Here is a 14545-nt window from a genome sequence, read left to right on the forward strand (position 1 = left end):
AACTAGCCCATTCATTAAAATGGTTGAGAATAACAGCTAGAGCCGTAAAGATCTTCTCTCATAGAGTCATAGGGGTCCCTGGCATATGTATTCAGATTGGGAGCCGGAGGCTAATAAGTGTCATTTCAGGGTCCTTGATATGAAAATGTTTGAAACACTACTGTATTGTGAATACAGCTCAAATGCCTTTACGCCACTTGGCTCATCAGATCACAATCTGATCTGGCTTGTTCCCACCTGCATGCTGTTGAAGATCTGTCTGTGTCTCTCTCCATCTGTCTGTCTGTCTGTCTATCTAACTATATTATCATTTGCACAATAGGAAGAATGCCATGAATGGGATACGATACGGAGTCACCGGGTCCAATTAGGCAGACTCTCATGGCCTATTTTGCAGCCATCGTTGACTTTGAGAGCACGACATTCACCAAATCTCACGCAAAAATGTGTTTTTTGTACAACATTTGACTATTCAAATATTTTGCCATTCTCTCTACATGGATCCAGATTCCAGTCTGTACCCAGTGTTTCAACTCAAGGCATTTTGCCGGCTTTTTTATGTGTATGCTCAATTTGCTCATGGTATATAATACTTATTTTGAGTGTGACGTAATGAAGATATGTATCAATGCCGGGGTATAACTGGCTTTCGATGGTGACGTAATAAAGATAGGTTTTAGTGTCGGGTGGATTAAAGGTAATGTCTGTACTGTATGTATACATGTATGTAATGTGAAACCTACCTTTATTACGTCACCATCGAAAGTGGGTTATAACTGGCCGTCAATGGCCATCAATGCGCGAGGGCACAAGTATATACTGGTGATTGTCGATTATGCCACCCGGTACCCCGAGGCCATCCCACTACATTCAATGTTTTACAGAGAGGCTGAGATTTGAAAGTTCGTAGTGGTCGACAGTAATTGCGCGCAACGCGCAAGTAGGCACTCGACAGAGTTCTGAAGGCTAACAAACTCTAAGAAGTTTAATGTATTTAATATAATTAGATATTGTAATGGTAGTCAATAGGGCGAAACCTTTTTTTCTTCTGAGTTTCACTACAGGAGGCTAGCTGTGCCCGTCTACAGCAGGATCATGTCCTTGTGTGTGTTCGTAAAGATCTAATCTTGCAAACCGCTGAACAAATCAGCACCCCTAAAATGCTCTTTGTACAGAGCCAAGAAGTACCTCCATTTTACTTTCTTTTTTTTTTTTAAATATGTAACGTTCATTTTATAATGGAATTAATGGGACTTGGACCAGGCTTTTGGATCCCGAGATTCACATCATTAGAATTTATTATTATTTTATCACAATGGGCAACCTCTATTATTAATACTAAATGTCACCAACGAATGAACACAAAAACTGTTCCAATTATTACAAATGGTTTGAAAGTTTTACAGTATTAAATCTGGTACATCTTTCCAGCAATCATGAAATAAGTATTTCCTTTACACATAAATCGCCTTTATACATTTGTTTGTGATGCTTTGGATGGAGTTGAGCAATTGTATAACATTTGCTACAGTATCATACTGAATATTAATTATTAATATTAATTAATAAGTAAACATCTGAAATAAAAGCTGCAACCACAGGGCAGCTTCACAATAACGATCCATACATTCCAAGTCAAATACAGCAAGTAATCAACATTACACAACAAGTGCACAAGTGTCATAAAACATGACCAGAAAAGGCTTTAAAGCAATAGGTTACTTTAGTAGAGTATTATTATCATCATCATCATTCTATTATATACAGTTGATTAGAAATAATCTATTTCTAATCAACTGTGCAACAAAGCAATAATATCGCTTTGGGTCGTGTAGCTACCTTATCATGATGATGAACTCAAACTTTTACCAAAGTATCCTACTGTTTAGTTAAGGCAGGACGTTTTGTTATTTTTGTATTCAACTGTATCCCATTCACAGGTTCCTTCCTTGACCTCTGAACTCTTCCCTTTTGGATTCTAAAAGAATGCTTTCAACTAAAGTGAGCTGAGAACACATCTTTGAAACAGACAGGACAAAGAAGACTACACTAGGACAACTCAGTCACACAGTCAGTCTGTCACAACAGGAGGGAGTAGAAACGAAACACACACACAACCAACCCACAAAAGTGAAGGGGTCTCTTGGCAGCACACAGTAATTGGCAGCGTAATTTAAGGGTCATCCAGTCTAATTAGTGCTGGCAGGCAGACCGACTGGTTCTGTAGTGATCCCAATGTCTGTGTTCACATTTTCCTTGTCTCTACGTGGACTGTGTTCATGTGTAGTCCTGTGGTCAGCGCCTACTGCCTGTGATACACTGCTGAAACCCTGATCCCTGTGAAAAGATGGTTGATATTAGGGAATAACCATCATATTAAAGAAGAATATAAATACGCTGCAATGATGTAAAAAACATTTTGGTTGTTGAACTAAGTGACCCGATAATCCATAATTTGTGGGGGGAACATTAGCCAAAATTAGCAGGTCTGCACTTGTACACACTATTTTGGCAAAGAAAAGGAGTTGGTGTACATAGGAAAAAGCGGTCCTAATACAGAGCCAACTCAGGTTCAGTTTACCAAGTCTAGAGGATTTAAGATGTCAAAAGGAAGCTGTGTTAGTGTCACCTATGTTACACATCACTCACTTAGTGATGTGTAACAGGCCTGAACCTTCTGCATGTGTACACACTACACACACTCCCCTCTCTGACAGGTAAATGGTGCATTTATAGCGCTTTTATCCAACACGCTTTACATAGATACCTATACACTGTGCATTACCTATACACCGATGGCAGAGGAAACCACACAAGGCAGGCACCAACCAGCACAATCAGGAAGAATTAGGGGTTCAGAGTCTTGCTCAAGGACACTTCGAGATAAACTCTGGGGGAGCCTGGGATCGAACTGATTTATAGCGTTTTTTACCTTCCTTTGAAAAATCACAGAATATTTTGCATCGCTCCATTCCGTGCATGGGTGCTCTCAAATGACTCGCACGGATGTCCTGGAATCGGAAAATAATCATGGTCCATACTCCATACGTGTGAATCCGAACGATACAAGCTGTGATGCACATTGCATGGATTGGATTGCATATAGTGGCGTTTTCGATTGGCTTCTATGTGCGTGCGTGAGCATATTTGTTTTCGGTCACGCGATCTACAGTGTTCAGAAGTGTTCCCAAGGATGAAACCATGGCTGAGCCATAGGTTAGCGAACAGCACCCTCCAGTGGAAAACACGTCAGGGGCACAGAAAGCGGTAGGAAAGACGGTACCAGTAACGTAAACACTCACTTGAGAAGCTGTCCCAACTCCCGCTTTATCCGCCGCACGATGGGTGGTCCCTGATAGGTGAATGCTGTATAAAGCTGAACCAATGATGCGCCAGCGCGGATCTTGTCCATGGCATCCTGCCCACTGGCCACACCGCCAATTCCGACGATTGGTACACTACCTAGAACCACACAGACGATTGGTACACTACCTAGAACCACACAGACAATTGGTACACTACCTAGAACCACACAAGGGATAAGTTGGTGCATATAACCAAGCTCATATGAACGTGTACATACACTGATAATCGATTCTTTTTCTTGGCACTATTTTTATGTACTTGTACACAAGATGTAACAATAAAGTAGCCTTGAGTATAGGGTCCATTGACAAACACCATTATTACTGGTAGCAATGTTATCTTGTGCTTTTATTCACATAATCAATACAGTAAATGAAGTCAAACACATTTGAGCAAGTAAATTAGGTGTGTACCTTTAGTGAGGCTGTACATTTCACTGATGGCATGTGTGGAGATCTCCTTCAGCGGTTGACCGCTCAGCCCACCCGCCTCAGACCCATGAGGGTCCTGCAGTGTCTCTGGTCTGGACACTGTGGTATTAGAGACCATAAGACCGTCCACTCCCAGCTTCGAAACACAAACAGATATCAGAGATAACGGAGAGAAAAAATAAGTAGGAATAGATACTGTATTTCTCAAACTTTTGTATTGACATCAATCTGAAAATATTTTGTGCCAGAGACCCCATACAAGATTTGTGTGGGTTATTTTTGGAAAATAGATAGCAGATCTACAAGCTCACATGCATTACAATGCATTGTGAGCTTGTAGATCAGCTATTTTCAAATAGCCGATATGTACAGCAGGGTTCAAATGGTTAAACTGTCCCCGGACACCACTTTGAGAACCACTACTGCACTGAATATGAACCAGCTACAGTAGTTCTCCAGTACATGGCCAAAACACAAATTAGTTGACACTTGACCGGCTAATTAACTGCAGGTGTGAGAAGTGGCGAGCGTGGGAGGATATGAGACGTCATGCAGTGGTGGTAAACAGAAAGAGTGCTCTTCAAATGTTTGCTTTTTTTCATTTGCACTGAGTTGAGGAGTCTATTTCATCGATTCCATTAACACCTTGAGGGCCCGGGTTATAATTTAATCCATTAAATCAGAGCGCCCAGCGATTTATAGCAGCAGAGCACATTTAGCGACGGACCGGATGATATCCCGGATGTGGCTGAAGTACCTTGATGTAGCCAAAGAGGCGATCGACAACAGGAGGTATGATTAATTCTACCGTGACTAGCGACGGGACCGCGGTGGGCCGTCTAACACAATCTTTTCTTAGAATTGGACGGAATGATTTAGATCAAGAGTTATTAACGTTTTAAGATTTCCGATCTCGTCGGCTAAAATCATCATGAATCAATCAATCTTTATTTATATAGCACGTATAAAACAACCGAAGTTGACCAAAGTGCTTCACAACAAAAGACAACAATAAACAATAACCTAAAAAGGTTAAAATCAGTTCACATTAAAAGCCAGGGTAAAAAGGTGCATTTTGAGAAGGTGTTAATTGATTGAGCAGCTCTAATATGGGGGGGGGGGGAGGTTGTTCCAGAGCTTAGGGCCTGCCACCCCAAAAGCGCGGTCACTTCTTGTTCTGAGGGTTCGTGATGTTGGCACGGTCAGCATTGACTGGTCCACAGACCTCAGAGCTCTGGTGGGGTTGTATTGATGTATGAGTTCGGCCATATATGGAGTGAGGGCAGAATCCATTTCTTGCGACCGACTGTCGGTCGTTACGCACCGTCGGCCGGTCTTTTTATAGGTCGGCCGGTCGGTCCGAATGCAATTTTAGCGGCCGACGTATTTCACGTCGGCCGGCCGGTGCGATGGGTTGGCCGGTCCGTATGTGCGTCGGCCGGTCAGTGTTTACGTCGGCCGGTCAGTTTTTACATCGGCTGGTCAGTATTTACGTCGGCCGCTCCGTATTTACGTCGGCCTGTCTGTGTTCACGTCGGCCGGTCCGTATGTGCGTCGGCCGGTCCGTCTTTACGTCGGCCGGTCTGTGTTCACGTCGGCCGGTCCGTCATGTGCGTCGGCCGGTCCGTGATTAGGTCTTTCTTCATATATATATTTTTTTCTGCTCTCGTTGCAAAAGATAAGTCCAGTGGAACACTTCTTTTAAGTAACGTATGTCTTCCTTGGTGTAGCGGTCTATGCTCTCTCCTCTCAATGTATTTTTGCATGTGGAAGCTAGTTCGCTCGCGGCAGGCAACATTTTATTATATTTTTAAAAAGCAGACAGGCAGGCAGGCAGACAGACAGGCAGACAGACAGACAGACAGACGGGTCTGTCTGTCTGTCTGTCTGCCTGCCTGTCTGCTTTTTTAAAATATAATAAAATGTTGCCTCGCGCGAGCGTGGTTCGAACTAGCTTCCACATGCAAAAATACATTGAGAGGCGAGAGCATAGACCGCTACACCAAGGAAGCCATACGTTAGTTAAAAGAAGTGTTCCACTGGACTTATCTTTTGCAACGAGAGCAGAAAAAAAACATGGAAGATAACCGATATCAAAACGTGATTTACAGCAGGAACTATTAAGTTAGCTATAATAATAATAATTCATATTCGTAGCACAGCCAGTGGTCACGTGACTTGACATTTACCCCCGCACGCACGCACCTCCCCTCCCGTATGTCTAACCTCCTATACCTGAGCGGCCCAGGTGAGGAGAGGAGATTAAAAAAAACGGCTATTTAAAAAAATGGCCGTATTGAAATAATACATTATTAATTATTTGATAGGCAGGCAGGCAGGCCGTCCGTCCGTCCGCCTGGTGTCTGTTAGGGGTGCAACGGTTCAGTTAGACCACGGTTCGGTTCGAACCTCGGTATGGGGGCCACGGTTTCGGTTCGGTTTCGGTACAGTAAAATAAAAAAAACACACATTTGTGAAGTGAGTGGTGCAACTCTGTGTGGGGGTTCCCGGGGGGGGGGCAGGAACGCGCCCAGGGTGCCGGGCCGGTTCCGAAATGCCGCCCCGTGTCCGAAACGGCTGAGAAATGACAGAGTTCTGTGTGCCGGTCCCTCTACTGTACTGTACTGTAGCCTCCTGGCACACACAAAATCATCATATATACAGTTAATATGTGCGTGTGTTTGTGTGTGCACTTGAACTTGACGGTGATTTACGTCATGGACCATTAAACTGTTAACTCTCATCTCTGTCTAGCCTCAATGAACACACAAGTCCCGCTTCAGGATTTCTAACTGCAGAGTCAATTAAATGAAGCAGCAGAGAAGAATACTGAAGGTAAAGAAAAGTAGAGAAAGGTACAATAAAGCACACACACACACACTCATTTAAAGTCAGGTACAGTGCCCTTGTGGTTAGAGTGTCCGCCCTGAGACTGGGATGTCAGGGTTCAATCCCCGGCCGGGTCATACCAAAGACTGTAAAAATGGGACCCAGTGCCTCCCTGCTTGACACTCAGCATCAAGGGTTGGATTGGGGGTAAGTCCCTGCGATATACTAGCGTCATGTCCAGGGAGTGTACTTGTACATCAAGCTGCCTCACGCTACAGAAACAGGAGATAGGCTCCTGCCCTATGGGCCTCATGGCTCGCTCGGCAAGGCTACTTACTTACTTACCGGGTCGATGTAGAAACAATAGAACAAAAAATAGGGTCCGCACACTGAGTAATGCTTGAGGCCGAGAGGCTGGGGTAAAACACTGCTGTGATGAGGATTGAAAATAATGTTGTATATGAAAGCAGGTTGGCGAATTATAGTTGTTTTATGCCAAGATATAAGAAAGACATTTGAAGAAATATACATTTAAAAAATACATTTGAAGACAAAATCTTGTAATTCAGTCATGCATTGCAAATGTGGTATTAGATCTAGAAATCAACAACCATTAATGCATGCTGACCTCAGTGATAACATCAGCAATGTCTTGTTTGTCCTGGGAAGTGAGGTCAGGGGCAATCTTCACCAAGACAGGGGGTTTATTATTTCCTGGCAATGCATCACGCTCTTTCAGCACCTGAGGAAAATGTATTGGAGTTTGTGTTAAATGGAGCGGTAGCAACAATAAACATAGATGGAGATGATCTGTACTGAACACGGAGTACAACTGAGTCAGCTAAAATGGCAAAAGAAATGTCTATTTAAGAATTGAATATTCCACAATATTTTCACATTGTCCAATGACCAATGTCCAAACAACTGCCATGAATACCTAATCCAATAGCCCATAGTGAGCAATTTCTTCTGTGCTTTATGTCGGGGATCCCGACTGGGGGTCGTCGACACCATGCCTCACTAAAAGTATATTGATTTATTTGCTAATTTGTTAATTACGTGCCGCTCTGAAGCCGATCGGTGGCTCAATTAGCCAATTGCTTCGGGTAGCCAAACAGCCTAGGCTTCTAAACAAGGTAATTGTGAGGACTCGACTCAAGTTATTCACGCATTGAGAACAACTCAACTCCCCCAGTCTGTCCGTCTCCTCATGATTCACATTATTATGGTCGCCTACTATGGACACGGACATGGAGGAAGAGACCTACCTTATGCAGGAGCTGATGGAGCTCAGCCTTTCCCTGTAGATTCCTGAGACCTGGGGTATTAGGACTGCTCACGTTTACAACCAAGTAGTCGGCTAGAGGGCCTAGCACTTTCACTCCTTCCAGGTAATCTGCCCCCGCATCCTGAGACAACTTGTTTTTCCCCAGGTTGATGCCCAGGGGAAGTCCAGCTAGAAGAGAGACACACACAGACACAGACAGACACACAGACAGACACACAGACACACACACACACACACACACACACACACACACACACACACACACACACACACACACACACACACACACACACAATGACTCATTGGGGCAGAGTAAGTACATGTGCTAATTGGGCAGTATACTGTAAATAGCAAATAAAAATGAAACAAGGGCAGGTCAAGATCATCAGACTAGAGAAGAACAGAATAAAATAAGTATTGCCCATGTATCCACATTTTCTTTGGGAAAACAAAGCACACTAGTAGAATAGTAATTCTTTAAAGATGCAGTTTCACAATTTGGGTACTTGTTTAGACATGGTTAAATATATCTTGCCTGTGTAATTTTTGTTGTTGCAAAATCAGCTTCCTGGTGGTGCTATAACACAGGGGTTCTCACCTTTAGGGCTGGGGACCTCCAAAAGTACTTTGGCCATGTCTTGCGAATTATGTTTACTTCTGACACTGTCACAACTAGTACTATAGTATAAAGCCTTCAGACTCTAAAGGCCTATTCATACTGCAGTTTTAGGTTATAGGTGACCACCGAAAACTACAACATGATGTCACACCACGGTGGTAAGCAACTAACCGCATCTCTCCGTTTTTACTAACCACTGTTTGGGTGGTCACCTTATCACCTAAAACTGGAGTATGAATAGGCCTTTACTCTCTACAGAAAGCCAAGATACTGTATGTTTCTACCTTTGCTCAGCTCCTGCTGGGCTGCTTCCCTAGCCTTCAGCCTCACCTGCACATCTTCCAAGCCACAGCTGTTGAAGCCATACCTGCACGCGCGCACGCACACGCACACGCACACACACACACACACACACACACACACACACACACACACACACACACACACACACACACACACACACACACACACACACACACACACACACACACACACACACACACACACACACACACACACACACACACTTATTCTCCCTATACACAGAAATGCATTTATGGACTGATGGCATTACATGTTAATTTGTTGCTAAAATTCATACTTTTAACTAACAGAATAATTCCAGGAAAAAAACATGCAGGATAATAAGGTAACATAATGATAACATCCTATAAACAGGTTTAATGTTTGTCTTTCCTAGACAAACATTAAAAACGCCACTCTGTCCATTGACAATGGACAATGGATCGGCATGATGTTTTGTTACGATATCGCAATGATGTAAGACGATAATGGTTGGTAAAGCGCCCCTCACTTCACACGGGTGTGATTTTTATATTTCTCATACACATTTTATGCATACATCACGCAAATCGGTATACACTCTCTCTATACTATAGTCATGTGATCAACACAGACCTGTCTGCTTCCCCATATTCCATCCCCATTGGCTAAGATTATGCACACACATTCCCACTAGGCAGAGGAAGAATTGGCACTTAAAAAAATCTAATCAGCCTCATGGTGGGGCTATAACAAGCCAATTCATGTTCTTACCTAAAACTGCACCGATCTGTGTACAACTTTGTAGGCGCACTCCCTACAGGCAAAGGAAAAACCACATCTGCCGGTTAGTGCCACCATGAGGCCGATTTTGCAAAAACACAGTTCTGTAGATTACTCATACGCATTTTATCCATACATCACACAATTCGGTATACACCATCTCCAGAGTCATACGATCAACACAAATCTGTCTGCTTTCCCATATTCCATCTCGATTGACTAAGATTGCTTTCCGACGAAAAGTTCAGTGGTCGGAGACAGTATGGACTGCCCTTTACAACTTTCAAATCAGCCTCATGGTGGCGCTATAACAGGCCAATTCATGTTTTCACCTATAACTGCACCGATCTTTGTACGCGCACTACTAAACACTATGAATACACTGTTACGTGTTACAGTATATTTTTATTTTTATTGCCTTGTTATACAACCAACCACCAGACGACAGATTATTGCAAAAACGATTCCAAATTACACTTCTTGGTATAGCATTAAATGTACGTTATCATTTATTTTTCACTATTTTGGTATAGCAACCGATTCATATGTATGAGCATGTCTGTAGACTTCCACAGTACAGAAATTAAGCAAAACATGAAAGGCTTGTAAACGCCTGGCGGCAATTCATTTGCATTTTAACTTGTATAAAGTAAGTAAAAAGTGGTAATAGGAAGCCATATCCTCAGGCCTTTTACCAGATATTTAAATTCCGAAGGGCATCAGAGATGCAGCATGTAGTCAGCAATGCATATTCTCTTTGAACATGGTAAAATAAAGTTTAAAAAAAATTTAATGTTAAAAACTAGTCTTTAGCATAAAATACAGTACTGAGGCCAGCATGCAATGACTTAGATGAATCAAGTGAGAAGCAGGGGGGCTATAGGATAGATAGATAGACAGACAGAGACAGATTATCCCTACACAGCTTCCTCAAGGCTCACCTATTAATGACTGCTTGGTCGGCTGTCAAACGGAACACGCGTGGTTTGGGGTTCCCTTGCTGAGGTTTGGGGGTGATGGTCCCTACCTCAACAAAGCCAAAACCCACTTTGTACAGTCCATCTATAGCCTCTCCATGCTTGTCAAAGCCTGCTGCAATGCCAATAGGGTTCTTGAACCTCCGTCCCAGGACATTCATTTCCTGTTGACACAACAACAATAAGTCATACAATGTCCAATATTCACTAATGTGTTAAGTAAGCAACATATGAGCGAGGCAAACCCCTATTTTAGACATTGTACGATTGTGTCAATCGCCGGAAACAGCAGAGCTACAAGTTGTAAGCTTGTAGCACAACTTGTGGATATGCCATTTTTGGCGTATACATTTGTAAAAAAAAAAAAAATAGAGCGTTCTTAAAGTTGCGTCCGGGGATCCCCACTTTCCAGCTAACAAACTACAAGCTCACAAAGCATTGTAAGCTTATAGATCTGTAGATATATTTTCAAAAAGATCTTGAAAAAATTAGAAAAATGTGGTATGAAACACATTTAGAACACAAATCTTGTATGGGGGTCCCTGCTGGCACAACATATTGTCTGATGGGGGTCCGCAGCCAAAAACATATACTGTAAGTTGGTTTGAGAACCACTGATGGTAATAATTGGTACAGTAAACCGTCTATGATACAATAGAGATGCCCTTCACACTCACCAGAGAAGCAGGGTCCTGGTAACGGTTTAGAGGTACCATGCCGAAACCAATCATCTTCACCGCCACCACGTGGGCCGTCTCTGCACCCACAATCCTCTGCAGACAGGGAATGAGTTGGTTGGCATAGAAACGCTCATCTCCAACCACAGTGAGGTAGGAAGCCAACATGAGGCCACCGGAGCCAATGATCTTCACCGCATCCTTTAGTTGCTTCTACAATGAAGAAGATGAAGATGTCCTCAAAAAAAGCAATGATAACAAAGTTTACAGTGCCAAAGGGAAAAGTTAAACAAATCCAGAATGTGCAAAATTGTGTATACATCATCTCTCTTTAAACCAGACAGCCTTGGATCAAGACTGAAAAGAGTTCTTTCATAAATTCAATTCTACCATGGCTGTCTCCCCAGTCCCCACTCCACATGGTCTCTTTCATTGAACATGTGTATATTATTACTGTCTTGACTTAAAAACTGGATCAAAGTTGGCTATGTATATGGACCGGTTCAAATATCTTCACGAAACTTAGCTACCTTGTGAGCTTGTAGATCTGCTACTTTTGGCAAATGTTCCCCAGACAGAAATGAATATTATGGATGCTGGTTAAGTCGTAAAAGGTGGTTAAGATAGGATACGGATAGCCTGGTGGTGTTGCTAGCAAACTTCAACTACTGAATAAGGTGAGCATACTGTCATAAGTGTCATTCACGATTTAACAGAGCTGATCATCTCGTATATGATACTGTACAGTACAGTAAAATTACCTTAAGTCGTCCCGCCATGGGGAAGGTTTGTCACCTTACTAGAAAGGACATTGGAACACAACGCTATGCATTGGAAACGTTTACACAACCGCAAGGCGAGCGGTGTCTAGCCAGCAAAACTTCCGGTGGGCGAACTCTTCAAAATAAGAGTACACGTGAACAGTTTTTCCTCTAGACTTTACTCTAGTCTCTAGACTAGAGTAAACTAGCCTGACACTCAGCCTGCATTTTCATTTCGTTTCACTCCATACATTTTTAATGTGGCTAGCGATTCAGGGGCTGTTGCCAGGCTAAGAGTAAACATGAATCCATTGAAAAACTGTTCATTTTCAAATTAAAACTATAAATGAAGCATGATTTAAACGATGCTTATGTTTCTTTGTATTAAAAACATAAATAAACAGTAAAACTAATTGAAACTAATAAAAACTAAAACCTAAATTATGCTGTCCACTGGAGTGCATGGCATTTACAAATTGGACGCTGGACAAAAATTGGTTCTAGAACTTCTGTTTCAACTGGTCTGACATACGCACACGTTCAAGGAGACCTCCTCTACAGTCTACAACACCAAACTCTCCATTAAGCGTGAGAGGTGTCAAATAAAATAAAAAGTGGCGGACCATCCAGTGCGGTCAGAGGTCAAATGTGTGCCATTTGCCATTTCCAGACTATAGTGGGCACTGGACAAAAAACTGTACTATGTTTCAACTGGTCTGACATATGCACGTGTTCGGAGAGACCTCCTGTCCTCCTCTACAACACCAGACTCTCCGCTAAGCAGCAGAGGTGTAAAATAAAAAGGCGCGGGTCATCCAGTGCGGTCAGAGGTAAAAAGAAAATCAAAAAACGCCCTACCAACAGCCATTAAGATATGTGGATCCCTTGACTCCTTTAAAACCGCTCTCAAAGAGCACCTATGGACGGCTGCAATTTGAAACTGGCCCCCGGAATAAAAATCTGAGAACCCCCAATCCCCCTTTTCCCCCATATATACTGTACATGTTGTTCCCTTTTTTACTTTCTCTATTGATTTCCTGATTTGCTTGACTGTCGATGGTAAGAGAGAAAGAGGCCAGGGCCAGTCTGACATGTATATGGGAACCCTTCATCTACAGCCACTTGACTAAACTATAAGCTATACTGTCATTACAGTCCACAGCTGAGCTACATGGATTCCATGGAAACCCTTGATGAACACAGATGGAGGGGAGAAGAGGCAATCACAGGCACAAATACACCATGGCACACATGTCCATGCACTACACAGGCATGATATGTCATAGGTGTACTACCGACTATATGGCATAAAAACCAGATCATCCCAACACCCAAGAAAGGAGACCTCTCATTAGCCAATAATTATAGAGGAATTTCCTTAATGCCAATTGCTGCAAAACTTTACAACAAACTCATCCTTAATCGTCTTATCCCCCTTGTTGAGCCTCTACTCCGAAACAATCAAAACAGATTTAGACGTGGTAGATCGAACAGTTTCTATTTATTATTGTTGTTGATTATGTTCTTCGTATGTTAATTGATACTATCAATGATAAAGGCTACCAACTACACCCTAGGAGAAGCTCTCGTCATCCTGCTAAATACCTAACCCACACTGACTTCGCTGATGACATCGCGCTTATCAGTCAATCATTGGAATACGCTCAGTACCTTCAGTCTCTTGAGCAGGCCTCCAAATGTGTTGGTCTTTATCTCAACGAGACGAAAACTGAATACGTAAATATATGCAAATCCAACAATAACCACATTATAAAAACACTTAACAACACTCCTCTGAAACAGGTTGATGACTATAAAGTATTTGGGTTCATTATTTATTATCTTCTTCCCAAAAGGACTTTCAAACTAGGAAGGGTATGGCCTGGTCAGCCTGCAATGACATGCATATAAGATCTGGTCATCCCAGCTTAGTAAGATGTTAAAAGTACAAATATCCAGAAGAACACAGTTCGCCGGACACTGCTACAGAGCTGACAATGAGGTTATATCTTTCCTTCTTCTCTGGAGTCCTGCCTCAAAGCAGACCAGAGGTAGAAAACTGTCGTTCCCTGATTTCATCGCTAGGGACACATGCATCAGTAAGCAGGAACTGGGGGTGGCAATGAAGGACCGGGAAGTCTGGCGTGGCATTGTGAAATCCATGATCTCGACCGCAGTCGAAAAATTATGATGATGATGATGTGTACAGCATACACGCACACGCGTGCACGTGTGCGTGTACACACACACACACACACACACACACCCCCACAGACCTGCCCATTGTCCTTTCTCTTATGCGCCAGAGCCAACTGCCTTGTGTGTTCTTGGGGGATTGCAGGCACTGAGAGGTATAGGACTATATGGTTTGCTTCCTGCCTACTGCCTAGGGTCCTCCTACGTCTCACCAGACCTTATATTCTTGTGTATTTGAGTCAAGGGAGCCTTCTCTGCTGTTGTTGTCGTTAAATCTGTGTATATGAAGTTAGTGTTAGTTGTGGTCTTGACTGCAGTATCCATCTTTCTCCCCTG

At 42.8% G+C, this 14545-nt stretch overlaps 1 protein-coding gene across 1 annotated transcript; it reads right to left on the bottom strand.

The window, feature by feature from the left end:
- Positions 1-782: 782 nt before the first annotated feature.
- On the bottom strand, positions 783-12120 carry dhodh (dihydroorotate dehydrogenase). The gene is made up of 9 exons (XM_083757378.1): positions 12014-12120; positions 11253-11465; positions 10540-10739; positions 8818-8900; positions 7895-8082; positions 7255-7368; positions 3780-3933; positions 3303-3462; positions 783-2337 (listed from the first exon to the last, which is right to left on the bottom strand). The coding sequence occupies exons 1-9, from the start codon at positions 12029-12031 to the stop codon at positions 2190-2192; spliced, it is 1278 nt and encodes a 425-aa protein (XP_083613504.1). The 5' UTR covers positions 12032-12120; the 3' UTR covers positions 783-2189.
- Positions 12121-14545: the final 2425 nt, after the last annotated feature.

The sequence above is a fragment of the Protomyctophum parallelum genome (assembly GCF_964188405.1).
Source record: "Protomyctophum parallelum genome assembly, chromosome: 2".
NCBI classification, from domain to species: domain Eukaryota; kingdom Metazoa; phylum Chordata; class Actinopteri; order Myctophiformes; family Myctophidae; genus Protomyctophum; species Protomyctophum parallelum.